Source organism: Poecilia reticulata, linkage group LG5, assembly GCF_000633615.1.
Source record: "Poecilia reticulata strain Guanapo linkage group LG5, Guppy_female_1.0+MT, whole genome shotgun sequence".
Lineage (NCBI taxonomy): Eukaryota > Metazoa > Chordata > Actinopteri > Cyprinodontiformes > Poeciliidae > Poecilia > Poecilia reticulata.
Window position 1 is genome coordinate 28,283,167 of NC_024335.1, and position 26,800 is coordinate 28,309,966.

Below are 26,800 nucleotides of genomic sequence, written 5' to 3' on the forward strand. Positions count from 1 at the left end.
GCGTTGGCTTGCAGAATTGCTGCAAGCTGATTGGCCGTCACCATACCAACGGGGGCGGGGCAGAGTCGGGAGGCTGGGGAGGAGGAGCCATGGGCTGATTATAAAGCTCTCCAGAGGAGCAGTTTCTGCTCCGCTGAGCTCTCCTCTGTGATTCTGCGCCTTTATTTAGTCTTTCCTGTTATCTGGCCGGCGAGCCGATACTCGGCGCTCTGAGAGGAGGACAAACGGACGCACACACGGAGGGAGGGAGGGTGGAAAGGGTAAACTGTCAGACAGAGTTGTTTGTTTCCCTCCTCCCTACGTCTACCTGCCCATCACTGCTACCCAGCCGCCTGCGTCTCGTGGATCTATCTCCGCTGTGGGTGACAGCCCGGAAGACGAGGCGAAACCTGTTCTCCACTGCTCCCCGGGGAGTCTTTAAGTCATCCCTCCATTCTTCTGACTGGCTGTAGATGACCTCTGCTCTCCTGTAAGTAACCCAGTTTTGGCCGCAGCCGCGTGGAGTCCCGGTTCTGACCCAAAAAAAGCCTAAAAGCTGGGGGTTAGAGGGGTTAGAGGGGGCGGAGCGGGCAGAGACGGCGCGGCGTGTTGCGTCTCAGCGGGATGGAGGTCGTTCTAATTAGATTCCTCATTAGCAGGGGGAATTCATCACTGGATCGATGTTGATTTTTGTTTTACTTCAGCTTCTGCTTTGATCCTTCCTGTTGTGGTTAGAGTCATGCAGGAGCAGGTCTTTTTCAAAATGCATGAGGGGGGGTGGGTCTGTCTTTAATGCTAAAAACAAGGTCACTGTTGGTGCACAGTAAGGGCAGCCCTTACATAATGGCCAGTGAGTGCAACAGGTACTGATAAGACGACGGATGAGGCAGCTTTCAGGAATCCGTCTGCACAGAAACTGTTGCTTCTCCGTGGAGGAAATGTCAGTTTCTCTCATTTTTCACTCAAATCTCCTGAACAGGTCAACCAGGAGCTCACTCTGATTCACAGAAATCCATTTGCACACACAGCACTGTTTACCCATGAGAACCTGTGGGTGTAATTGGGTATCTAATGTGTGTACGTGTGCGCGAGTGTGTGTGCGTGCGCGCACAAGCCCCTGCTTCCCTTTTCCATGCTTCTGTCATGCACTGTTGAATCATGCACAGTTTACTCTGCTGCCTGGCTGAAGTGCCATCACAAACAGTCTGAGAGCGAGAGAGAGAAATGGCACCTCTGGTCAGGGTGCTGCATACTGTAATCCAACAAGGAAGTTTCAGTTATTTGTGTTTTTACCAACCACGTTTAGTTGAAGACAGCAACAACATCGATACATCGCTAAATGTACAGGTAGAAGGGAATACACGTGATGGGAATAGAACGGAGCGCCAGTGGTGCCTCGTTTCTGTTACATCACCCAGGTGCAACTCGAAGCTTCGAGCCAGGGTTAATAACATCAGAGGCACTGACTGCCAAAGGCTATTTACTCTACAACTTACAGTTCTGATTACCAAAGCAAACACTGAAACAGGAGCGAATGTAGCACTGGACACAAATTTCAGTGAGCTGAGGGGAGAAGGTTGTTGGCGGCAATAAAAGGATGCTAAACGTGGGGCTAGGTGAGTCCTTTTCCCGCATTTTCACAAAATGCGGGAAAATGTAAAATTTATTGGTGTAAATTTTACACCAAAAATAATAATAATAATAATCAATTTAATTTATAATGCACTTTTCATTAATAAAAATCTCAAAGTGCTAAACGGTGCAGCTAAAAACAAATAAAATCGGCAATCAAAAACAAAAGACAGTCATTTAAGAGTGGACTAGGCTTGTCTAAAAAGAAAGGTTTTAAAATCGGACAATAATTGCGGGGCTCTCAAATAGTCCAGGAGAGAGTTCCATAGACGAGGAGCAGTCACAGCAAATGCTCCATCACCCAGAGTCCTTAGTCTTGATCTAGTAGTTGAATGTGAAATAAGGAGGTTCTTCAAGTAATCCGGTGAGGTTCCAATACAAGGTAGAGCATGGTTGTGAAGTGTCAGGAAACTGATTAATTTCATATTCAGCATACCTTTTGTAGTCCTGAATAGAATCCAGTGCAACCAATAGTCTTAGGAAGTCACTAACTTAGTAATTTAGTCAAAGCACAAATCCAGCTGGCTTACTGAAGGTCTCAAAGGTTTGTCAGAGATCATTAGCAAACGTATGAGCGTCATGTGAACACTGAACACACCAGAGAGGTCAGGTCAGGTCAAGAGGTTGAGAGGTTTAACTATTTGCTCCCAGAATTATGTAATAAAAAGTAGTTTTTACATCGAGGAGGTCTGAAATTGAGTAGCGATAAGCTAGTTTTCCATTCAAATGTCATGCGAAAATTTGAACAAACTTTTAAAATGTCCCAAAACAAACAAAAAAAGAAAACAAAGTTATTTAGCAAGCTGAATATTTCTTTAACCAAATAAATATTTAACTCCAAGCCAAATATTTAGTTAGTAGGCTAAATATTTAGCTTCAACCTGAATATTGAGTTGGCTAGCTTTATATTTAGCTTCAAACTAAATATTTTGTTAGCTAGCTTTATATCTAAATAATTAGTTCAGTGTTTCCCAACCATGGTCCTCAAGGGACACTGTCCTACATGGTTTAGAGGCTTCCCTGATTTAATGTGCCTGACTCAACTGATTGCAGTTCAGGAAACGCCTGTTAATCAGTCATTGATTGAAATCAGCTGGACTAAAGCAAGGAAATGCCTAAAACATGCAGGCCAGTGTGCCTTGAAGAGTTAGCTAGCTTTATATTTAGCTCCAAACTAAATATAAAGTTAGCTAAATAATTAGCTGCATGCTAAATATTTAATTGATATGCAAACTTGCATGCATTTTTGATTAGACTGCCAAAATAAAAGCTTATTACCAGTATAACATCAAAGCTAGTTATAATAATATAGTTAAAATATGACTGAAATATGAATCCCCATTTCCTTTGTTTATGACAAACTAAATAAATATAATGACCACCCTATAGATATCAGCTTATGCAGTGATGCTAGGTTCTGTATTTTAAGCTAAGTCAGTTTGAATCACTTTTCAAGTGCAATTTTCCAAACTCATCCTTTGCTGACTGCCGTCTACGATACAACGATACATTATGTTTGTAAGGCCGACAATACACTATGAGTGCTAATTCTGTTGCTATTTTTACCTTGCGTTACCAGCGTCTGTGTGGTGCTAAAATGCACACCATCAAGTTTAGCAACAAGCAGCTTGAATAAGGGTGTGAAAGCTGAATGGGCGGCACATGCTGTGTTGAGTCTATATTTAGAAGTGGAATTATTTTTGAGTTCTTGGAGCTATAAATTTGACTTTTTTTTAGTAATCTTTACATTTTTAAATATTAAAATAAATACAAAAACATTTGTTTGCTGTTGGACTTGCTTAGGTGTTACTTTTTAGATGTTTAAAACTCGGTCTAGTCTCAGGTTGTTGAACAAAAGCGCAGGATGTGTGTGTCTGAAATACGGCAGAGCAGCACATAACAGGACTCTTATTGATGAAAACGTTTTTTTACTATCATTTAGATCTGGTTTTACCTTTCGTTTGCTGCAGCTGAAGCATGACAATAGTGTTTATATAAGCGGCTTATTATCATATGTGTGAATCATCTCACAGCCCCAGGCCCACTCTATCATGGTAATGTGAAGATCCACCTGACTGCTCAACAGTGGCCCTGGCTCTGCCACTGAACGCCATGTTAGAGGCGGACAAACGGGAAACATTTGGTCAAAGTCCCTACATGGAAGACTGTTGGTGTTTCACACGTCTCAACGCTGCTGTGAAGAAAGATGCTGAAAGTGGATCTGCAGTGAGATTCCTCAGATCTCCGTACCACAGAGGCCGATTTCTGGCCTTCTGCTGCAGTGGCAGGGTATGTGCTGACAGTGTTTGCCAAAACACATTTGAAAACTAGCTTAACATACGCCAGATTAGATGGTGAGCTTCTGTGATCATACATTTTCAAGCCGTGCTACAGATTCTCAAGAAAACTTAGGTCCTGACTTTGACTAGGCCACTCTAACACATGTTTATGAGTTGTGCCGTTGTATCTCTGACTCAATGTTTTGAGTCTTTGTGATGGAAGGTGACTACAACTACATGTGTAACTCCCATAACACTGGCTGTTCACTAAGTAGAAACACTAAATTCTTGTTTTGTTTTGGGGGTTTTAGCGTGCTTTGTGAAACTTACAAATTTGGTGAAATCTAGTGTATGAAATTAAAAAATGTATTATTCTGTTGAGCTTTTATTTTTTTATTTTTAATAATTGTGTAATTGCAGAAAAGAATACACACATGGTCGCTTAATTTCTGAAAGCTGTGTAAACATCACCTGTGGGTTTTGCAATGAGCCAAGAGCTTCGTCTAAACCAGAACACTGTCTGGAAACCGCTGAAAATCATTTGGGGAAAAGGCCCATGTTTGGACACATTGAGTCAGCTGTAGCTCTTATGTCAAAATACTTGATGGCACTGTGATTTTAAGTCATTGTTTAAATGGACATGGGAGTTGACCATGAGACCTCCACCTCATCCTGCCGGGTGTATTCTTTGTGTGTTCCAGAAAAGTTTAGACTCCTGGTGTCGAACATTGCCGACGGCTTGTTTAGACTCTAATCTAAACAAGCTGCCGGATCGCAGCAAAAATGTTCCAGTTTCACCAAAAACCAAATCTGTGCAAATGAGGCCTAAGACGTATGTGTGCCGACAAACGAAAATGGTGAAACGCAGAGTACAGACATCAATGATGCAAAGTCCAAAACACATAAACACACACACACACACACACACAAAAAGGAAAACAAAATGCAACAGAAAAATGCTGCAATCGTAGGACATAGAAGCAACAACAACAACAGCAAGTATAAAACTCTATGAAACAGAAGTGCTCCAGACCACTAGGGGGAGTCGACCACTAAAGCCTTTTGGACCAGACCCTGAGTAAAGACGATTTAATAAGATGTCCAGAAGGAAGTTGGAGAAAGAAAGAAAAAGGTCACATTTCTTTCAAAGATTTGAAGATGTTAATTTTTATAATATCTTGCATCTGCATAATCATATCAATAATTTTACCTACTTTCTTTGGTCGCAGTATTCGTTTTTTGCTTCTATCTTCTAGGACTACACCTTCTTTTTCTGCTGCATTTGTTTTTCATGTTTGCATGTTTGGAGATTGCATCATTCATGTGATTGCAGGGCGTTTCTCTGAAGAAGTTATCTTATCTCCATTAAAATCAAATGTTCATCAGCCCTCTGCAAAGTAGATTTTTCCAAAAACTGGCATCAAGAATGCTCAAAAAGCCTCTCTTCATGTTTCTTTTTGTGTATTTTTTTTCTCACTGTTTTTATAGAACATGTTCATAGCAGATTATTTTTACCCTCTTGTATTTACTAAACAAAGAAGTTGCATTTGCCTCCTTCAAGCAGCCGTTGAATATCAGAACAGTGTGGAACCAAAGTCAATACGGTTTTGATCAGAGAAACCGTGTCTTCATGTTTTGAATCTTGCTAATTCAAAACATGAAGAACGTCAAAACTAAAACCCACGTGACGAACATAATGACATGGGCGGCCTCAGCGTCACACTGGGTGCATGGACGCGTGTCGTCAACATTATGCATCCTTGACTGAATTTATTCTAAAAATAAAATGCATAAAAACAAATGTTGCAGAGGATATCCTTCACTCAGTCGCTTCATGCTTCAAAGGATGCCTGCAGGTGGGCGGCCGGCGCGTTCACAGCCGAGCAGCCCTGCTAATTTCTCCTCTGCAATTATTCATCCTACCTCAGGCAGTAGTTTGTTTCAGAAAGAAAAAAAAAACATGCAAATACTGCTGTTTTTATTTTTATTATTATTATTATTGTTATTAGGGAACACTGGACAAAAACAAAACCAACAGACAACACTAAGCACTGAGGGGCTGTTTGACGAGCGGCTGGGCGCCCTCTGGACCGGAACATGATTGCCTCCACTGATAACCAGTGTGTTGACTGTGAAGCTCAGCAGTCGTTTTAGGTGCATTTTAGAAGTGCTTCTAAAAAGCACATGTTGTTTTTCAAGCTCTCAGCTGTTGCTGCTTGTTGCACATTGTCTGTGTGATGTGGTGGATGCAACTTCACAGGTGTTCTGACTAAAACCAGGAAGATGGAGCACATCACCCCGGATCCGTTATTTTTAAGTCTATTCTAGGGGAATAGACTTTAAAATAATGTGATAGTTTATAAATCACTGAACATCTTAGCATCAAGCTATCTGAAAGATCTGCTGTTGTCTTGCCAACCTTCCAGATCTCTCAGGTCTTCTGGTTCTGGTCCAGAACCAGAACAAAACATGAAGAAGCAACATTCAGCTTCTAGGCACCACAAATCTGGAACAAACTTCCAGAAAACTGCGAATCAGCTGAAACACTGAGTTCCTTTAAACCCGCCTGTTTAGAGTTGCTTTTGAACTATAATAAATAAAACCTTGACCAACATATATGTGTTTTGATAATTTTGGTGATGGCATTCATCAAAATATATATAATATAATATGCTGGTTTTCTCAATTGTTGACTGTATTTTGTTTTTCCATGACTCTTGTATTTTCTTTTTTTATTATTATTATATAAAGCACTATGAACTGCCTTGTTGCTGAAATGTGTTACGCAAATAAACTTGACTAACTGATTGATGTAAGTATTGAGCTGCAAACTCAAACAGATCTGTCTGAACCTTTTTGCCTTGTGGGGAAATATAGTCAAATTAGAAGTATTTATTTTTAGTTTTTATTTCAATTACAAAATGTGAAAGTAAATTCATTTTTATTTATATTTTACTTAAGATAAACTAAACATAGTCAGATTGTGTAAGAAATGGAATTTCTAAATAATATTGATCCAAAAAAATAAAAAAGCATTTTGCATTTCCTAAATATCATATCCTGTGCTTAATTTAAAAAATATATGTTGTGTTGCACCTGCAATTTTTTATTCCAAAAAGATTGTAATTTGTGGGTAAATAATCTTGCCAGAAAAAAAATATGAAAGTGTCCATCTGTGTTAACCGCGTGTGCCGGTAGACCACATGTGTAATTTTCACAATTGTTGACTGCATGCCAAGGGCCACACTTTGGGCACCCATCCTCTAAAAGGAGATGTTTTTACTTGGAAGCTAAAAGGAATACACAAGTAGATCCAAAAATCTGGGGAATACAACAAGTAGTAAACAAATAAATAATAATTTCATCTCTGCACAATTATCATACTTTAATAACGAGATGCAATCTTCAGCTGAGCTTCCGCCTCACAGAGTACCGCTCCCCCACTCAACTCCTTCAGACTAGCCAGCATCAATTAGCAAACACCTTGTGGAACTGAGCTCGTCATAGGAGCTACTTCTGAGTCTAATGCTGCTAAGAGTGAGCAGAAGCTTCTTAAAGAGACAGACACCCAGTTTCTAGGCATCACATTTTTTTTATTCACTTTAGTCATGTTTCATATATACAGCTGTTTTATAACAGCTGAAGGCAGCATAGTTACTTGACTGAGCTCTAAAATAGCACGATGTGTCCTGAAAACACCATACTGCTGCTTTAAGTGTCGCACAGAAACACAAACATTCATATGCCATAGAACAAGCTGGTCTTATGTTGACCTGCGTACTGATGTCATGCATCATGATCTGTGAACAGAGTATGCCCACTGTTCACTTCAGTGATGAGTGGGGAGGGTGAGTGTGTGAAAACACAATACACAAAAAGATTTATTGTTGTAATTTTGTTTCTACAAGAAAAAGAAAGAAGCAGGTCATGGTTTGAGCGTCCAGCAGACGAACAGGACTGCCATGGCTAGGCATTCAGCTGAAAAACAAAACCACAGAGCTGGACTTGTTGTCTGGAGAAGCGTGACTCTGAAACCCAGCAAACAAAAGGTCATCTTTATTACCACTCATTACAACAGCCTGAGGACAGAAAGCAAGGCGACATGTGACATCAGGCTTCCAGCTACATGTATTGTGTAACATGTCACAGAAATGTTAAGCAAGGGAATGCGGATCTACGTTCATCTAATCAGGCAGGAGAAACCGAGATACGGTTCCTCTCTGTCCAGCTTTTACTTTTCTCTGCACAGCGACCTGTCTGCCGCCATTGATTGTAGCTAAGAGGAAAGTCCTTAGGGTTGGCTTCAATCTCTAAGCCAATTCCACTTGTCACTGATAGGCCTCAGGCCAATCCTCGCTGTAGAAATCTGGCTCCTTTTGTTGTTAAACCTCTAAATAACGGATATTTGCTAACATTGACCGAGGCTTCCTGTGCCTTAAAATGAATTTGATTTAACTTTAAACTCCTCTTTCACTGAGAATGATTTATAGATGCTTCTTAAATAGTGTAATTTGTTTAAGCAGCATTAGCATTATTAGCATCCACCACAGCAGTTTTTTTTTTTGTTGTTGTTGTTTGTTTTTTTGCCCAAGCATTGAGCTGCCGAGTTTGGTAGAAATGCTAGCGGACCCAAACAGCAGAGTCTCATTCCCTGATTCCAAAGCAGCGCGCCCACACACACGCACACACGCACACACACACACACCATTCCTGTTACACAGATAAACACTGCGTTTATGACCTGTAACTGCTCTTGGAAACCCCATGATGTTTGCTTACATTAGCATTAATTGGGGGAGGAAAAAGATCAATTGAAATTGTTACAAAGTCCTAAAATGAAACGCAACCATAGAAAACGCTTTTATTTCATTAAATTTTTTTTAGATGTTTTAGAATATGTAATAATTTGTACAGTAGTGTTCAGAAAAAGGGAAAATAAAATACACTTGTATACATACATACATACATATCTCAGGTCTTGTATGTATGTATACAAGAGGTGAGTTGAAGAGTAACTTGTAGAAAAAACCTCCTGCTGTCCGATGCAGCAGCATTTCCAACTCCTTCATCGTCTTCTCACAGTTGGCAAACTAAGAAGCTTTCCAACAAAATGGACAAGTTCTGTGTAGAAAACTTAAAGTTGACTCAAACACAAAGGAGTCAATGGAGATGACGACATGCAAAAAGTCCAAATTTCACTTGAAACAAAACAAAAAACAACAACCTCAATGCTGATGCAGTAGAACCGTACCTATAAGAATTGGTGTAAATCTAAGTTGGTCAGCAGACATTATGAATCTATAAACAGTTTATTAAACTAGCACAACCTGACTTTGACTGGCACAAAATTAAAATAAGCATTTGGGCAAATCACTATAGATACAAATGGAGGTGTGTAAAATATACAAGATTAAGTTACATGTGGAGAAACGGTAAGCATGTCCACCGACCCCAGAGGCTGGAGCCAAATCCGACGGCAGTGTTTAACAGCTGGGGCATTTTTATTTTAACTTGATTTATGTAAAGACTTTTCTGTCAGTCTTAGAATGTGACTACCAGACAGCAGAATGAAACACACTGGCAAGAACTCCAACAGGTCCTTTTACAAAGATCAACAGGTATCCCTTGGAAAATAGAGTCCTGATCTCTGTGATGAAATAAATGTTAAATAAAATAAAACTGATCACTCTACCAGCTGGTATGCAGCTGCAATAAGCACATATGCAGCAACAATAACAAGAAAACTCAGCTCTAATGTTTGACGCATCAGGAGATAGTTAAATGGACAGATCTTTGCGAGGTTCTAAATTAATGCTAACCTGACCCCAAGTGCACAAATCCAGATTCCAAACTGTCATTATTTATTAAACACCGCAAAGGCAAAATGAAAAAGCTGTGGGTCAAACACCACAGCTGAGATGATTTAATCAGGATGCCTTGTGAATGCCTCCCTGTGGAGGTTTCCCAGGCATTTCTCACCAGTGGAGACAGAAACACCTTCTGTCCTGGAACACACTGAGCTGACTGCCACTGGGGAGAAAGATCACCTGCTTTCCTTTCTTGAACAGCAACCTGATCTCTTCTTTGTGGCAGACAATTGATGGATGGGAAACGTCATTCTGTTCCCTGTAGAAACACATTAACAACAGCAATTATACTCTTGTACCTTAACTTGTGTTGTTGGCTCAGGCGGGAGGGGTTTCTCCTGACCTGGTAGAAGCCAATCGATGTTCTACGCTTCGCTTCGTCCACAGGGTCTGGACTCTCAGATATTCAGAAATGATGGCTTCCTGGAGGCGTGGACTGTGTTGAAGTTTGACATTTTACCCAATGTTTGCCTGTGACACATGTAATGCACCAGTTCGACACTTTGGAAATTGCCAGACAACCATCCTCCACTGTGCAGAGAGAAGAGCCGATCTGAACAAGGCGGCCGTTCATGGAAGTGTGACCAACATGGACTGAACGACTTCCTTCACTTCCTCTGCTGCCATTGCTAAAACTACAGACTGACTACAATTCTAAAACACCAGAAAATCAATTTAATCATTCAGAACTTCTGTTTGCTGATTGGCCCCTGTAGAAAATCTACCAGAGGAATCCCAGACGGGGCAATGAAGGGAGATGAGAATCAAACAACTGTGTAGGACAGCAATGGTCAGGCTAGGTTTGTTATCTGTCGCTGGTTCATTTACTGTACCATTTTAAATGGGGCTGCAGATTTATTTATTCATTTTAGCAATATCACCTTCCAGAAACAATGTTATTCAAATTAGAAGAACCTTTTTCCATGAAGCTTGTACGATCTTCCAGGTCATGGACAGTTTCTCTCCAGGTGTTCCAGATTCTTCCTGAAGTCCCAAAACATGCAGAATGAGTGAGCATCGATTTATGTTTTCGCATCCACCTAAATAATGTGTAGTTGCGCCACTGCTTCCTTAACGCGAGCTGTCTCCAAACATGACAGGACATAAATCATATCGCTCCTACTTTGGGCGATGGCACTCATAGTACTGAAAGACTTCCTTTGTGCGCATACTGCTGACCTGTCCTAAGGACAGCTTCCATATCTGTGGATGTTATGAGCTGCAGCTTCTAGAAACTGAAGCCGAGTCAGTGACGCAAGATCAGCTCTTATCAGCATCTCTCCAGATTGGATTAAGTCTTTTGTAAACAATGTGGTTGTTGTGAGGGATAGCTGAAATTTTATTTATTTATTTATTGGTTTGTTTTTTTAATGCCGTAACTCGCAGAAGTAACATTTAAGCCGTTTTAGCACTGCAAGGAACGGAACGGAACGGTTCCACCTGTACTGCAACACTGTTGTGTTTGTATATAACTGAGGGCGGCATACAAGCTGTACCTGACGACGTCATTATTTTTGAAACTAAACAATGGTTTCGATGTAACGGCTGAAGCCTTTTCCTCAGAGATGCGGCGGAAAACTTTCTCTTTCCTCGTTGACCGATCTAGTTCATTCTGTACTCGTTCATCAGGGAGTAAGCGGAGGAAAAAAATTACCTCATCATTAGACCAGGTGATTGCACTGTATTGAGACGAATCCAYTGCTAATTAAAACTAATAATAAAAATTTTGAAAAGAGCACTCTTTACAAAATAAAATACACTTTAGTGAGAGGCAGCTGTCAACGGAAAATCAACGTCTGACACCATAACAACCAGCGGCCAATCAGCTGCTGATTCTAAGCAGAACCGCTTGACCGGCCCGATTGGAACCACAGCTCTTGCGGTTCCAAGCATAGACATAATATAAGAGTAGACCCCGCATTGGCTGCTCCGGCGCAGGAAATACGGCGGCCATCTTGGAGCGGTACTCCCTCCTACTTTGCTCAATCAAAACAGCAGAAGATGCCTCAGCACTGAGGGATATTGTKGTTCTGATCGATGGACTATTGATGTGAGGGCTCCACAGACAACATTTCACAAGTAAGAAATATGTATATATTGTGATTAGAATATTACTTTACTGTATTTATGTCACCGGCGAGATACCAGCTAATATTAGCCACAGTGCTTGGTGTAATACGGGTTCAGCCCTGCTATGAAGGTTAACTGAGATTCCGTAAATCTAAAAAAATGTATTATTCTCCAACATTGACTTAGATTATCTGACACAAGAGCCTATATTAGAAATGAAACTATATAACACATATTATAAAACGTATATTATGTGTTCTAACATTCACCATCAAAGTTTACACAGGTGGTAAAGACTATTATTTATATGTAATTCTTTCATTAGTAAGATACATCCCAAATCTTCCGTTTTTGTTTTGAAARTTTCCTAAAGACACGATGTGAGGAAGAAGAGGGAGATATATTTAAAGAGAGACAGATTCACTGCAGCACGGATGAATCTCACATCAGATTTTGGACTCAATCTCAGCTGCTGAATCTCTCTGAAGCTAGAACACGTCGGCTGAAAAACATACATACATACATACATACATACATACATACATACATACATACAAACAAAATATATTATTCAGTATTAATCATTATTTATTTGTGTTTTTATAGTTATATAAATATGTATTGATATTACTAAATAATTTATTAAATAAATTATGAACGGCTGTGGGCTTTGTAATATGCTCATCATACGTCAGTATCAGAATTTTCAATTCCTATTCTATTGTTAGAGCCACTAAGCATATTTAAATATGCTGAACTATGTATTAAATACTTAAAAATCAACTATGTATTAAAAACATACTTAAAAAAATACAATTGTTTATAAATGTAGTTTTGATAGATGTTTGAATATGGTTTCCAGTAACAAAAAAGCGTGTTATGATCGATTAAATCGCTGATATGTCATTGTGCTGCTAAACACATAAGCTGAGTGATAAAAGGGCGGCCATCTTGGAGCGGTCCAAGATGGCCGCCCTAAATCTCGTCAGCGACAATAGGCAAGAGCGGTCCATGAGGGGTCTATCCTTATATTATGTCTATGGTTCCAAGGGGCCTGGTGGAACCGGTCGGAAGTTCTAATGCAAACACGGTCGGCCCTACTTTGAAACCGTTCCTTGCAGTGCGAAAACGGCTTTATTCGCATCTTTTTGTTTTACAGCCACAAACTTCAATTTATTTTATTCAGATTGTCTGTGATAGATCAGTAGAAAGGTGTGTGTGTGCTTGTGTGTGATTGTGAAGTGGACGGAACGTATGCATCATATGTCAGGTGTTGGCTTTAAAAGGAAAATCCAGAAGCCTGTTTTTCATCCAGACATCATTCAGTTCAGTTCAGTTCATGTCGGATCATGAACTGAACTGAAAAAACACAATTCCTCAAATGTTTCCGATAAATAAGAAATGAAATTGAAATCAGTTTGCTCACATAATGACTCAGTAAAAAAACATCCCATTCCATCCTTACTTTCTTCTTCTTCTTCTTCTTTTATATTTTATTTTTTATCTAAGCTTTGTGGAACTGATTGATTCCATCAGCCACCACTGCAGACATCATGATTACTTTTAGGGTATAGCTGCACAAAATAAACTGAAAGCATATCAGCTTCGATGGAAGCCGAGCTAATCGGCCGCGGACCAACTCCTCTGCTACCAGCCCGGTTTCTGACGTGGCTCTGTCTGCTGTAGGAACGCCTGTAGAGTCTGGATGCAGAGCTGCTTTTTATAGTGCATGTGAAAAACCTCTCTCTCCCACACAAGGCAGGATTAGATCCTCTCGCTGTTTCTGCTGAATCCATTTCTCTCCACTCTGTTCATTGTCAGTTTTGTTAACAATCTGAGGACTTTCTCCCTTGTTTCTTATGAAAAGACTGAATGGCAGCTTCTGCTTTCATCTTCACACAATAAATCGGCCTCAGAAATATCAAAGCTGTTAAGTGTTGAAATGTGTGGATTCAGAACCATTTAGAAACATAAAGTAGAACACGAAGTAGCTTCAAATATGCAGGGCATCTACTGTATTATGACTGAAGTATTAAGCATTGTTAAAAACGTTTCAGAGGCGTTCATCTTCCATTGTGGCTTTTAGTTGTTGAGTTATGCCTTGTTGTTCTTGTTATTGTTACATTGTGAGTTTTGCTTTTTGTTAAACCTTCTGGGCCACTGTAGAAATGACCCTCAGTGATGTCTCTTGTGAAGACCAACTCTTTGCCTGAAAACCCAACAGTTTCAGTCTTAAGCGATCTCAATTGAAAGGAAAAACCAAAAAATAAAATTGGTGTTGAACGATAGTTGAAAATGAAGCCGCTGTTGTGAGTCTATTGCTGATTGTTCATATAAATGTATATTTTATTCTGGTTCAGGACGGAGCAGCCGTATTAATTCCAAACCAGCTACAGGACGCACAGTGCTGTGGTAAAACTATGGATTTCCTCTGTTCTTGATTTTCATAAATGTTTCAGATAAAAAACATGTTTATATCAAACAAACTCAATTTATTAGAAATTAAATGATCAAATTACAATCTTGATTACTAAGAAGGAAAAAAGCTAATTTATTCAGTTTGAACTGTAAATTAGCTGTGATTAACCTCATTCTTTGGTTCAGTTTCATCAGCCAGTCCTATTCCTGAACCAAAAACCTCACAGTAATCCTTCTGTTATCTCCTCTAAAACATTTGAAGATCCTGGACATTTTTGGAAACAGCAAAAAACAGAAAAAATGGATAAAAATCTGTAAGGGGACAACTTCTCTTTCACGACCACTCCCTTCAGGTTAAGTACAGGATGAGTTGGACGTCTCAGTGTTCACATATGATATTCAGATCTTCCATTCGTTCACTACGTTGCAGAAGGTCCGTGCCTGAGTGAGTCACGGTTGCGTATGCATACATCTGTGCTCTCCGGCCTACGTCTCTCTGTACCGTTTCCTCTGTTCTGACTGCCCACTGACCCGCATGAAGCCATCTGAACAAGTCTGCAGTCTTTTTCATCAGCTGGCCCCGTTCTCAGTGAGCGCACACCAGAGTCGTCGTGGGGTTTAACTCAGAGGGAGCCAGCGTAAGCCTCTGGCGCAATGGCATATGGCTTCGTGCCCGAACAAAATAAACTCAACCTCATCTCCCCTGAGGCAGCGAGGTGCTGGATCAGGTCCCTTAATTTGACCAAATTAAGGTGTTCCTAGCAAGTGTGGGCCCGACTTAATCAAGGGAGTTATAACATGCTTAAAGTCAGATGTTTTACAGCCTTTGTTCAAAAACGCATGCATGTAGGGAAACAATGGAAGCCTGAGCAGGCGAAGCTGGCAACCTAAAGCGGTCCTGACTGCTGTGCTGCACAAACTGTCGATGTCCAGACTTCACATCTGGACTCTGGTCTGCATCTTGATGTCTGAAGACATCAGATTTGTGCATTTGATGTAGAACGTTTTCTGCTTTCCTGAGCTCTAAGAGTCATATAAAGGAATCTGTTTAATGCTGAGGCAGTAAAAGAAAGAGCATTTAACCTTCTGCAGCCTGTCAGCATGATGAGACTTTCTGTAAACTCCTCTCTTAGCAAATAACTTCCACAGAGTGAGATGCAGTCTTATTACAATTTGTAGCCATATGTGGAGAGTTTGATAAACCTGCAGCTTTTAGATGTGTGCACGGCAAGGTTATAACAGTTTTGGGTTTTTCATTATACTTCAGTTTTATTTAGTTGTGACTTTCTGTTTGTCTAAGTTAGTTACTTTTAGTTAGTTTTTAGAGTGTCCTTGCTAGTTTTTATTTGTTATTATTAACTGAATATGTTTTACTTTAGTTTAGATTTTATTAGTTATGGTCTGAGGTTTTCTATACTTTGGTTAATTTCTAAGTGCAGAATTCAAAAAGGTCAAAGTGTGGTATTACTTATACATTGATTAGGTAACGAATACCCAACAGTAGATAACATTTTCAGGAAATGGATTGTTGAACAACCAGCTGACTCTGGAGTTTCCTCCAATCGTTTTCTGTGGCCATTTTGCAGAGTAGGAGGAACATGGAGTGCCATCATTTAATGAAAACTGCTTGTATGGAAAAGAAAATCAATTTCACATCAGTTTGAAAGGACAATTAATTGATTCATAAACATGAAAACAAATGATATTACATCTGTCATTTCAGTAGGTTTATAAACTCATGATGTAGCTCCTATAAGTTATAGTTTTTCCCCACTGATTACTGTTTTTACTTATTTCAGTTATTTCTCAATTTCAATTTTGGTTATTTTGTTAGTTTTAGTTCACTATAATAGCCTGGTTCCCTGGTCCAACTCCTGAATCTGGACTCTTCTGTTTACTTCTCAGTCTCTAGAAAGGTCATAAATGGCATTATGGAGAAGCAGTTTTATGATGAGGGGGACTGTTGGACAGGAGCTTCTTAAAGAGACAGAGTCCAATTTCAAGGTGTCAAACTGTGAAATCTATTTGCTTTTAAGTTATTTTTGATGTGTACCTTATTTTTTATAAAAACTGAAAGTGACAGTTACCTGAGTGTGTGTGCACGTGCGCGTGTGTGTGTTGTGATCCCAGTGTGATGCTCCTCAAAATAGAAACACAGCTAATACCTAATCCCACAAACTAGCTGCTTTAGTTCAGATCAAATACCTTTTGGCCAGTTTCCACATTAATCTTTAGAGTACATTTCCTATGAGGAGCTCTATTGATTAGCTCCTGTGAATTAAACGCAGGGGCTGACCTTCTTTTTGCTCAGGCGGTTAATACCCCTCCTAGGGATTCATTAAAACCTGGATGAGTGGACGGGGGCGTTTGACAAACAGAGATCAAAGAGGATCTTTAAAACAAAAGGGGAGTGGGAACCATAGCAACCACGAGCACAATTAAAATAAAGTTGTGTGTGTGTGTGCGTGTGTATGTGCTTTCATGGATATATGGTTTGATAAAAAGCGTCGCAGTCTAAATTAGGTTGAAGAGCGCCTCAGAAATCTAAACCAGATTTTTTAGTGTCTGAAACAATCCAGATCCTTCCGCCGTATCGCACACAGAGGCCGCTTGTTGTCTGGAAGATGAATGGAGCACCGGACCGCCGTCTCCATCTCAACTCATTCACATAAACACTGTCAGCTGCAACAAGAAACCTTCTTGGTTATGACCGTAGTAATGAAGATGAACTGGTAGATAACGGATAAACTGCAGATAAGTAAGTTAAGAGATGATCCTGAGAGACAAAAGTTTGGATATCTGACTACGTAAAGTTTGATGATGAGATCTGTTTTAAATTGGAGGGGTTTTGCTTTCTTGAGTCATTTTTTTTGGTAGCACTTTACTATCATTAATAATATTAACATGAATGAATGGTTCAGTGTGAGTAGGGGTCATGAAGTGAGAAGCTTGTTATGATCTCCACCTTTTTTGGTTGTACTTAAAACTGTAGCTGTGTTTGTTGCGGCTTTTATGTATTCTTAGACTACAGAGAAAGGAAGATTTACTCCAACAATGACTGATGATTAATTTCCACGCCATCCAACGATGCATAATACGAATATTAGGGGGAAATCAGCATATATTTCCATATAATTTGCAGCCCAAACTAAACATGTTAGCTCACATCTGTGCTGTGACGCTGCTGTGAAAGCAGCAGGACATTTTGACGCAGGGAAAGAAAACGAGAAAACGACCTGCTGTTGTAGCTGGACGTTCAAAAACTAAGGCTGGGTGTATCGATCGACATGTTGATACTGTTGATGCCAAGATTAATACTTTTGTTTAGAGTTGGTCCTCCATGTGTCCAGCAAGTTACATAAATTCCCTCACAGAGTTCATGTCCGCGCATATGCAGGAGTTAAAATGCCAAACAAGAGCTTACATCTTTAATTTGAAAGCAGGATTTCATGACTTTGTAATGTTTGCACTCAGAATGTCTGATTTCTTTCAAATACGATCTGTTTAATCCACCCAGAAGTGCAGGTTAATTTTCATCTATTCAGACGAAAACATATTTCTGGAATTTAAAAATATAAGCTTAAGTAAAGAAATATAACTCAAACATAAATATGATTAAAGCTGAATATTGGCAATGAAAGAAAAATAGTAATATTTAGTTTCCATGCAGGCTACAGTTACAGACTCAGTTATCCTCTTAAGCAGCTGTGTGTGGTAGAAGGTAATTTTGCCCCAAATCTGTGTCTTGTGTTTTATTATAATCTTAATAAAATAAGTCCAGTCACCCAATGAGTCGATGACAATCAATTTATATTTACGTATTGACGATACCAACCCTATATTTACTTGGTACCGGATCAATACCAACATTTCCAGTGTCGCACACCTTTAAGAAATAGTGGGCAGAAGTTTCACTAACAGAATTATTAATCTACTCATCCTGGGAAATGTTCATCATATTATCTCTGAGAAAAAAATCAGTGAAAGACAAACAAAAGACAAGGTTTCCTTCCTGAAAGACTGTAAATATGGTCAATAAGTGAAAGGTAAAAGACACAACCTTGAAAATTATCGATGGTTGTTTCTTTATTGATGGTTTTCTCAGCTGTAGCGGTTGCTCAGATTTTTTTACTTGTTTTAACAATTGGGTTTTAAGGAACATTTGGATATACCTGCAGGCTACTACCTGTAGAACACGCAGATAGTGGTTCATATCTAGAGTTTAATAAGAAAGAAATGATAACAAAAAAATTGCTCTGTAAACAAGAACCCCTCCTGATTGTGCAACGTGGTGGAGATGAACTGCAGAGACTCTGTTATCGCCTCAGGCAGCGCTCACAGTCAGACAAACAGACAGCAAGGAGCCTTTCTTCATTGTTTTAAGGGAAAGTGATATGATGTAATAGTGGTCAACAAAGTTTTCAGTTTGATAAGAACACCTCTCAGCACAGGCCAATATAATGCCTCATCATCATCATCATCATCAACGGCTTCTGGTTTTTCTGCAACCAACTAAAGGACATTTTACTAAAGCCTAGGAGGACGGGTGTGTGAACAATTGACCCAGTATGTAAAATTCAATTGAAATAAAATTAGATTAAAATCACAAACATCTCATAACAAGTACTGATGTTATGTTATGTCTCACAGGGGCCCCTGAGAATAGAATAGAAATAAAAGTAGAGCTGCAGGCAGTGAAACAGGTTCTGAGCCCCAACCAGCAAGGAAAGAATAAAAAAAACAAAACATTTTTAAAAACCAAACACCAAACCAAACAAAAAAAATAACAAAACCATGCAAACTATGTTAAGTTTGCATGAAATATATATTATTATCATTATTTTCCTGAATTAGGAATAGCAGAAGCATTTAGTACAAAACATTTCTTTTAATCTTTAGAGATCCTCAGACTTTTATTCCTTATTTTGCTTCTTTTCTGACCCTGTCAGTGTAACGGTGGGTCAGATTTAGGAAGGCGTCCAGATTATATGGTACTGGCACGGCACGGTCTTGTTAAATTCCTTCCTATACTTACATTTTTTAAAGTGCACAAAAATGATCTATAACAACCGCAAACATGATGGTGGTTTAGTCAGTGTGTACTGTCATCTTCTTTTGCATTAATGTGATTTCTGTCTGATACTATTTTTGTCTTATAGGATTTCCAAACTTAGAATTAGTTTTGTGTTGTTTGGTTTGTCTCAATATTGTTGACAACATTGGTAAAAGTTGCCCCATCAAATATTAAATTCTTAATTTAGAAATATTCACGTCATGAAGTCAAATCCCATTTTGTGTGTCTGGAAAAACCAGGTTAAAGAACAAAAATGTGCATTTAATGGATCACCAGTCCCCAACTGTGGTGTATTTTCATAACTAATGCCAGAATACATAATACCACTCACAAACTCTTACACAATGATTATTTAAAGTAACCACTAGAACTTATGCCTTAAACTCAGACCGTTCCATTGAGTAAGTTTCTGACGGCATATTGTGACCATCATAGATAGAAGAAATTTTGATTTCTTCAATTGATCTCAAAATTTTCTTGAAAAAAAAAAAAAAGAAATGTATGAGATTCAAGTCAAAATTTTTTGACTTTTAGAAATTTTGATTTAAAAATGTTTGCACTCTGAATGACTTGGCCTTTGCGTTTCTCCAGGAGCCTCTTCATGACCGTTCCATTTGTAGGACACTTCGGTCAATTAACACACTGCTCCTACATGTTCCCAGACCCAGACTGAAAAGCAGAGGAGGCCGGCAATGTGCTGTCACTGCTCCTGATTGGTGGAATAACTTGTGTTTTACACAATAAATTTAACAGACAAGTTTTTGTCTGTGGTTTTAAGAATACAATACAGCGCATTGTATATTGGCGCATTGTTCATAGCAGTTTTTAAAGTGCTTTATAATTAAATTCACATTGACGAGTTGTAAATTTTAGACGTTTGAAACTCTAAAACTTCCATGTTTTTTCTAGAAAACTTTTGAAATGAATCTCAAGATAAATGAGGTTTTTTTTCTAGAAAATGTTTGACTGGAGTTCAGAAATGTCCTTGTTTTTGTCTGAAAAACTTCAGAGATTTTTGGCAAAAATGTACCCTTCCTTCCATAATTTTGTTTCTGCTCAGAATGACCCTGATATGCCTTTGTACATTTCTCAGTGACAGTGATCGGATCCGTTTTAAGGCATTTTAAAGATTATAGATTGTGAAAAAAAACACAATCTACATTCACCAGTAAACTATTTTTGTCACACCAGAGACATATTGTAAAGAAGAAGAAGGAAGTCATTTTGTTTTTCTTCCTAAGTAAATTAGTTCCGAGATAATGAGGGAACGGTTATCATGTGCTCAGTTATTCTTTGCCAATGCATTTAAAATTACATGGAGTGGATTTCAATGAATGCAAACAGAGCCAGTAACACTTCATGATGCAACAACCTGAGATGAATACATACATGTCTGCAGTCCAGACATGAGACTGTATTGTGGTTGGAGTAACAGCAGGACGTCCATGTTTGTTTTGGTCTGCGTTCTGTCCCGCCCCCATCATTTCTGTTCAGTGTGACAAAATTCAGTTTGAACTGAATGATGTCCACACATAAAAAAAAATATATCAAATTTCAGCAAAAATATTGATCATCAAGGCCTGCAGTGTGAACTTTAGTGGTACCACTGTAGTAGCTAAAGTATTCCAGCATGTATTTATGTAGCAACATTTTCTAGTGTTTCCTTCTGCATTTAGAGACATTTGTCCAACATGTGCGACAAAAGCAAAGTGCTTTGTGTGACGATAACATCCTGATGTCGTCAGTAACTGATTCAACCCCACACGACTCTGAGGGGTTTATTTTTGCGATGATGAGCAGACACACACTCTCACACACTAATTCACAATCCCAAGTTGATTTGAAAATCATGGACACCCCATGACTCCGGTCCTGGTACCGGCAGACGGAGCGGAAAAGGCAAGGAGGATGAAAAGCGAGTTGTAAACATAACAGCAGAGCAACAACCAGTCAGGCTGACTGTGATTGTGGAGCAAACTGTGGGAGACAGGATATTGATTTGTAGCTTTCCTGCTGCTTTCTGCCTCATTAGCCAATGACACTCACACACACATGCACACGCACATACACACACAACTGTGTTTGATGAAGTGTCTCATGTAGATCTGTCGCAGCCGTCCGTACGAGGCGCTCTGCAGAGTGTGTCATGTGTGTCACACACAAGCGGCGAAGTGAGGATGTTTTTCTTTAATCATGTGATTTGTAGACTTTTTCCTGGTTTCCATTAGTAGTTTCGGTCACTTTACTGAAGTTATTCTCATTGGTTCTGTCTTCCAGAGTCTGCTTTTCTACACCATGAACAAGATGAAGAACTTTAAGAGACGGTTCTCGTTGTCAGTCCCGCGCACTGAGACCATCGAGGAGAACGAGTTCACTGAGCAGATCAACCAGCTCAACATAAGGCACACCCAGGGTAAGAACTCCAGCCCTAGCAAAGGTTTCTCATCATCATTATGTCCTAATCTCTTTAATTTTGCTACTATCTTAAAGATGTTCCACAGAAGAGCTGGAAAATCGCCTTCATTCTGAAAAGCATTAAACAAAAAGTGTTTTATTTTATAACAAAAACTTTTTTGTGTGTGTATTTTTGCCACTAATGTCCAAAATACACCAAGTTAATCATCCTGTGTGTGATTCCTCTCGGTTTTTTCATGGTTCTGGTCCAGAACAAGAACAAGTATCACACGGGAACAAATCACACTTCATTTGAAATTGATCTGTGTTTACGGTACTATATTATGACGACCCTGTTCAGACCTGGGATTACCTGTTTTACATCCAAATGAACAAGTAACCCAGAGACAGAGCAGCCTGTCGGCACAACAATCACCAGGCCTGCTGAAGAGCTCAGGTACATTCATTCACTACAACCATATTATTTTCTGTATCCTGTAGACCAGTAGCTGCATTTCAGTCAACCATAAAATTGCGCAACTTGAAATTACAGAAATAAATTCACTTAATGGAACCATGCTAATTTAGAAAAGGCCTTGCTCCATTTTTTTTTACAAGGCCTTGTGAGTCTTGAGCACCGCTGTAAATCTTGTTGTTGAAATTAGGCTTATAGTTGTCATAATAATGTGAAAAAGGACTTAAACAGATTTCATTTTTGTTTCCTGATTTCCTTTTTTTGTAACAAATGAGTAGAACACTTAAAAGAAACAACTAAATCTTACGGAGTGTTTTTGGTCATAGTTTTAGTGCAAGTATATTTGAACACTTGAAGTAAGACAAAATTAACTTACAAATAACATTTAAGAAATATATAGAAACTTGTTTTAAGTAAATAATTTCTTAATATTGATAAAAAATAAAATACTAGTCCTATTGGCAGATTATTTAACATGTAACAAAATATTTTCCTCATGTTATGAGTGAAAGAATCTGCTAATGGAGCTAGTACTTTATTGTCAATATCAAGGAATTACTGATTTAAACCAAGTGCCTATATCTTACTGAAAAGTTACTTGTAAGTTAGTTTTGTCTCATTTTCAGCATACTAATTTATTTGCACTAGAAACTAGACCAAAAATTCTGTATAAGATTTTATGTTTTTGCTGAGGGTATTTATAAGATAGACTAAGTTCTTCACTATCAATCTCTCTAATTAGTTTTTAATTATTATTTTGAATGAGGTTGTTGAGTCATATCGTGTTTCAGCTCATTAGAAGTTGAATAATTTTGCAGATCCAGACTCTTCTATTTACCAGCACCATTTGCTGGGTTTGTCAGTCAGCGACTTGTGACTATTAATAAGAGTGCAAACTGGATTACTTAACTGGGTGTTTAACTGCCAGTCATTTCCATTTTCTGGGTCAGAACCTCTCAGAAAGTTGAGTTTCCACACTGACTGGTGCCACCAGTACAGCACAGCAGATCTACAGGTTTTGATTGGAAATCAGATCAATCATGGAGTAAGTAATAGATAACGCAAAAACAAATTATGTTAATAACTAGATGGTTTAGTCTTTGCTGCTTGACAGTGTGACTGCAATGACACCAAAGTATGAAGTTACAACACCGCATATGGTTGGCCTGTCCTTCACCTGGGGATGATTGTTATGCTGCTGCTGCTGGTCCTTCAGGTATTTGGTTTTCTGACTCTTCCTTGCAATAACAAAACACTTGTAATATTACAATCTATCTCTTATTATAGGAACATCTTCAGTAGAGCAGAAAATATAAAATTCTTTAAGTAATGCGGTTCTACTGCCACCTGCAGAAATACGCTGCTTGGTCAGAAACAACCAGTTGCAGTGCATAAATGCTCAGGATTGCCAGTTTGCTGCATTTGTACTCGTGAAAACAACCTAGCGTCGGTGGCCATGCTTACTATTCTGCAAATTGGAAATTCTTGCCTGGTTCTGCTGAGGGGGAGGAGCTACATTGACCCGAGATTTATTGATTGGTGGAAAACCAGCCTATTCTCTGACTTTTCTTTTTTAAACCAAAAATTTAAAAGAAAATGCAGCTTGGAACCTAAAATACCAACCTACAATGCTAGTTACATGCTATTGGTTGACACTTGCAAAGCAGAAACGACATTTATTTTACTTGCTGTTGATTGGTTGGACTCCCAAGCGTGGAGATAAGGAAGACTGTAGATTTTATCTTCTATGGTAGAGCTAAGATGGTTTCCAGTGTGCATTGTAAAGCACATTAAGGTATATTTGGCAATTGAAATATCAAAATAGGCAGATATAAGCATCTTTAGAAGGGGACTCGAGTATTTGCAGATTATAGGTGTGGCCCTTCTGCAAATACTGATGGCCTGTTGTACATAGATTAGCTTGTGTTCTTAAAGGGGCAATATTAAGTATTTCCCATGCACATAGTTTTATAGCAAAATCAAGTAACTATGTTACCATTAGTTGTTGAAAAAGTGCTGTACATTGACTTTGAAGTTTAATGCCTTGAAATTGGGCCTCTTTAAAAACTCCTGCTCTTTCTAAAACTCCGCCTTCAGGAAGTAGTCACAACACGGTTCACCCTTTAACAACCAGCACTGCACTGAGAAGTAACTTTTATAATGAGCCAAGCTGATGCGGAATTACACCGGGTGTTTGCTACTTCCAGCTGGCTAGTCTGAAGGAGCTGAATTGGGGGAGGGCTGCTTTGTGAGGTGGAAGTTCAAAAGCTTGAAAACTGCAGTTCTGAGGAGGAGCTGCGTCTTGAGGGTGGGACTAGGTCCACCCAAGCATGAATGGGTTGCCATGGAGATTCAAGGATTTCTCAAAATGCATGAGGGAGACCAGGCAAGACTCCAGGTATGTTTTTTAGCAGGAAATTATATTATAGCATGAGGTAAAGCTCAAAAAAGTGAATTTTACATAATTCTGTCCCTTTAAAATGATCATGTTGACTGCAATCTATTAAAACTGCTTCAAATATATCTGAAGTCTTCATAGGTATTTTTCCCTCAGTCTAATCTTGCTTTCCTCCTCTCAGTGTAAGAGCAATTTCAGCTGAACAGGCTCAGACATCATGTTGTGCGTCGTAATGGATTGTCCTTTTCATAACCAGGTGTCCAGCAGACATCCGTCTGTCTCTCCCAACTGGGCTCACATTAGCCTCACCTTTAGCCACCCTAATTAGCATCCGAAGGATCAAAGGAGCGCTGCAGCTGTGAAATTCAAATGACCAGAAAACAGATTGTCATTTCATCCTATCAGCCTATTTAGACTGATAATCAACACAACACACAGCCAGGCTGCACCAGAGCGCCTCTGAGCTTCTTCTGAAATGTCTTGTTAGATTCATTCAAACATTTCTCAGATCTAAAAGCCTTCCTGGGCTTCAAGTTCTTCTTCTTCTTCACTTGTTTTCTTTTACTGGACCGTGTTAGGCTTTGTAATTACAAAGTGTGTGTGTGTTTGTGTGATCAGGGTTAAGCACATCACAGATTGAGCAGGAGCTGTGTGTGTCTCGGTGCCTCGACGTTGGGAAGGTGGCTTTAGTAACACCTAATAAAGCGTCCTGCTCTTTGTTTGCCGGTGTCCCTATGGAAACAGGGATTGTGCGCTGCACCCCAAGGGGGCTCCAACATGTCCACCAGGCATAGTGCTGCTGTTAATGCTGCCATTGGGGAAAATAAAAAAAAACTCCTTAGTGTGAAGCATTTAGAAGCCAACCAGGTACCAAACACTGACCGCTGTCCAAGGCACAACTTTGAACATGGCGGATCAAAGTCCTTTCTTTTCACCAGACAGCATTCTCACAGTGCAGCTGAACAACATTGAGCTCCACTGGAATTTTCTTCATCGTGAGCCGGCTGCCTCATGTCTAGTGTGTGAAATGGATAGTCACAGAAAGCCGATTTATGCTTATTATCTGCTTTTGTACATCAAACACAGTTTAGCTAAACGGTAAATAGCGATATTGATACTCCAGGTCAAACTGAAGAATGGCTCCGTTTAGTTGGAAAAGCCCACATAGTGACATCATGTCTTATTGGGATTTTGTGGAACAGACTAACAAAAAGTAGTGTTCAGCCATGAAAAGGAAGGAAAATGGTAAGCAAATCCAAATAGAGACTGTTGATTCTTCATGATTAAAGTCAGGAAGAACAGAAGTTCATAGAAAACCTGCTTTAAACATAAGCGCCTGATGACGGTGATGAAAAGCCTTTATTTGTTTTCTAGCATTATGTTTGTGAGCACAAATCCGTGTAAACACACAGAGCAATATTGAGGTTGGTGAATGTGATGAATGTCCAGATACAGAGCAATGAGGTTTTGATCTAATTATCATGTCAGGCTGGATCACAGAGTTTTTCACCACATGGCTGCTGGGGTCCAACGCACAGCATCTGAAGCTGGGTTTAATGATTCACATGGACCAGAGGAGGCTAGCCTGCCCTTCAATTCTGCAACAAGGGAAGCAAGAAACTAAATAAATAAGTGAAGGTTCTCTACATGAGGGATAAGAGTGTGTGGACTAATGAGGGTAGAAATAGCCATTAGCTCGTTTAGATTTTTTTTTCTCAGGCCTAGTTCACACATAGCCAGGTCTTTTTCTTTTTATAAAGTAATCTCGTCCACACCTGATCGGTTTAAGAAAAGTGTTCATCTACAGAAAGCCGCTGAATTACATGACTTACTGAGCGTTGGTTTAGACATGCCAAACCCACAGGTGGCAGTGTAGTGAAAAGCAGTATGTCAGCTAAAATGAAACCTTCAAAACGACCACAACTTCCTGTCAGGACATAAACATGGCGCCAGGAGTTTTTTATTATTATTATTTATTGTTTTATTGGCTCTGGTGGCCTTTATTTTATAGTAAATTGAAAGGAAAGTGGGTAATGAGAGAAGGGGGAAGACATGCGGCAAAGGCCACCAGGGTGGGAATCCAACGAACCTGCAACAGCCGCGTTGAGGACTAAGGCCTCCACATGTTGGTTGTTCTTAACCCCTGTGCCACCACAGCACCGCTATGGTGCCAGGAGGTTCAGACAGAGAGGTTGAACTACTTTTAAATACCGT

The 26,800-nt window shown here is 39.4% G+C and overlaps 1 protein-coding gene across 2 annotated transcripts in view; it reads left to right on the forward strand.

Moving 5' to 3' along the window:
• Positions 1-111: 111 nt before the first annotated feature.
• cdk18 (cyclin dependent kinase 18) overlaps positions 112-26,800 on the forward strand; it is a 45,687-nt gene continuing 18,998 nt past the window's right edge. Inside the window, exons 1-2 of one of the 2 annotated variants that reach the window (XM_008410251.2) lie at positions 112-469; positions 21,597-21,732. In XM_008410251.2, coding sequence (XP_008408473.1) covers positions 21,615-21,732 — 118 coding nt within the window. In that variant the 5' untranslated portion in view covers positions 112-469; positions 21,597-21,614. Of the gene's footprint in view, positions 470-11,816; positions 11,837-21,596; positions 21,733-26,800 lie in introns of those variants that run through there. The other variant, XM_008410252.2, reaches the window with a different exon arrangement.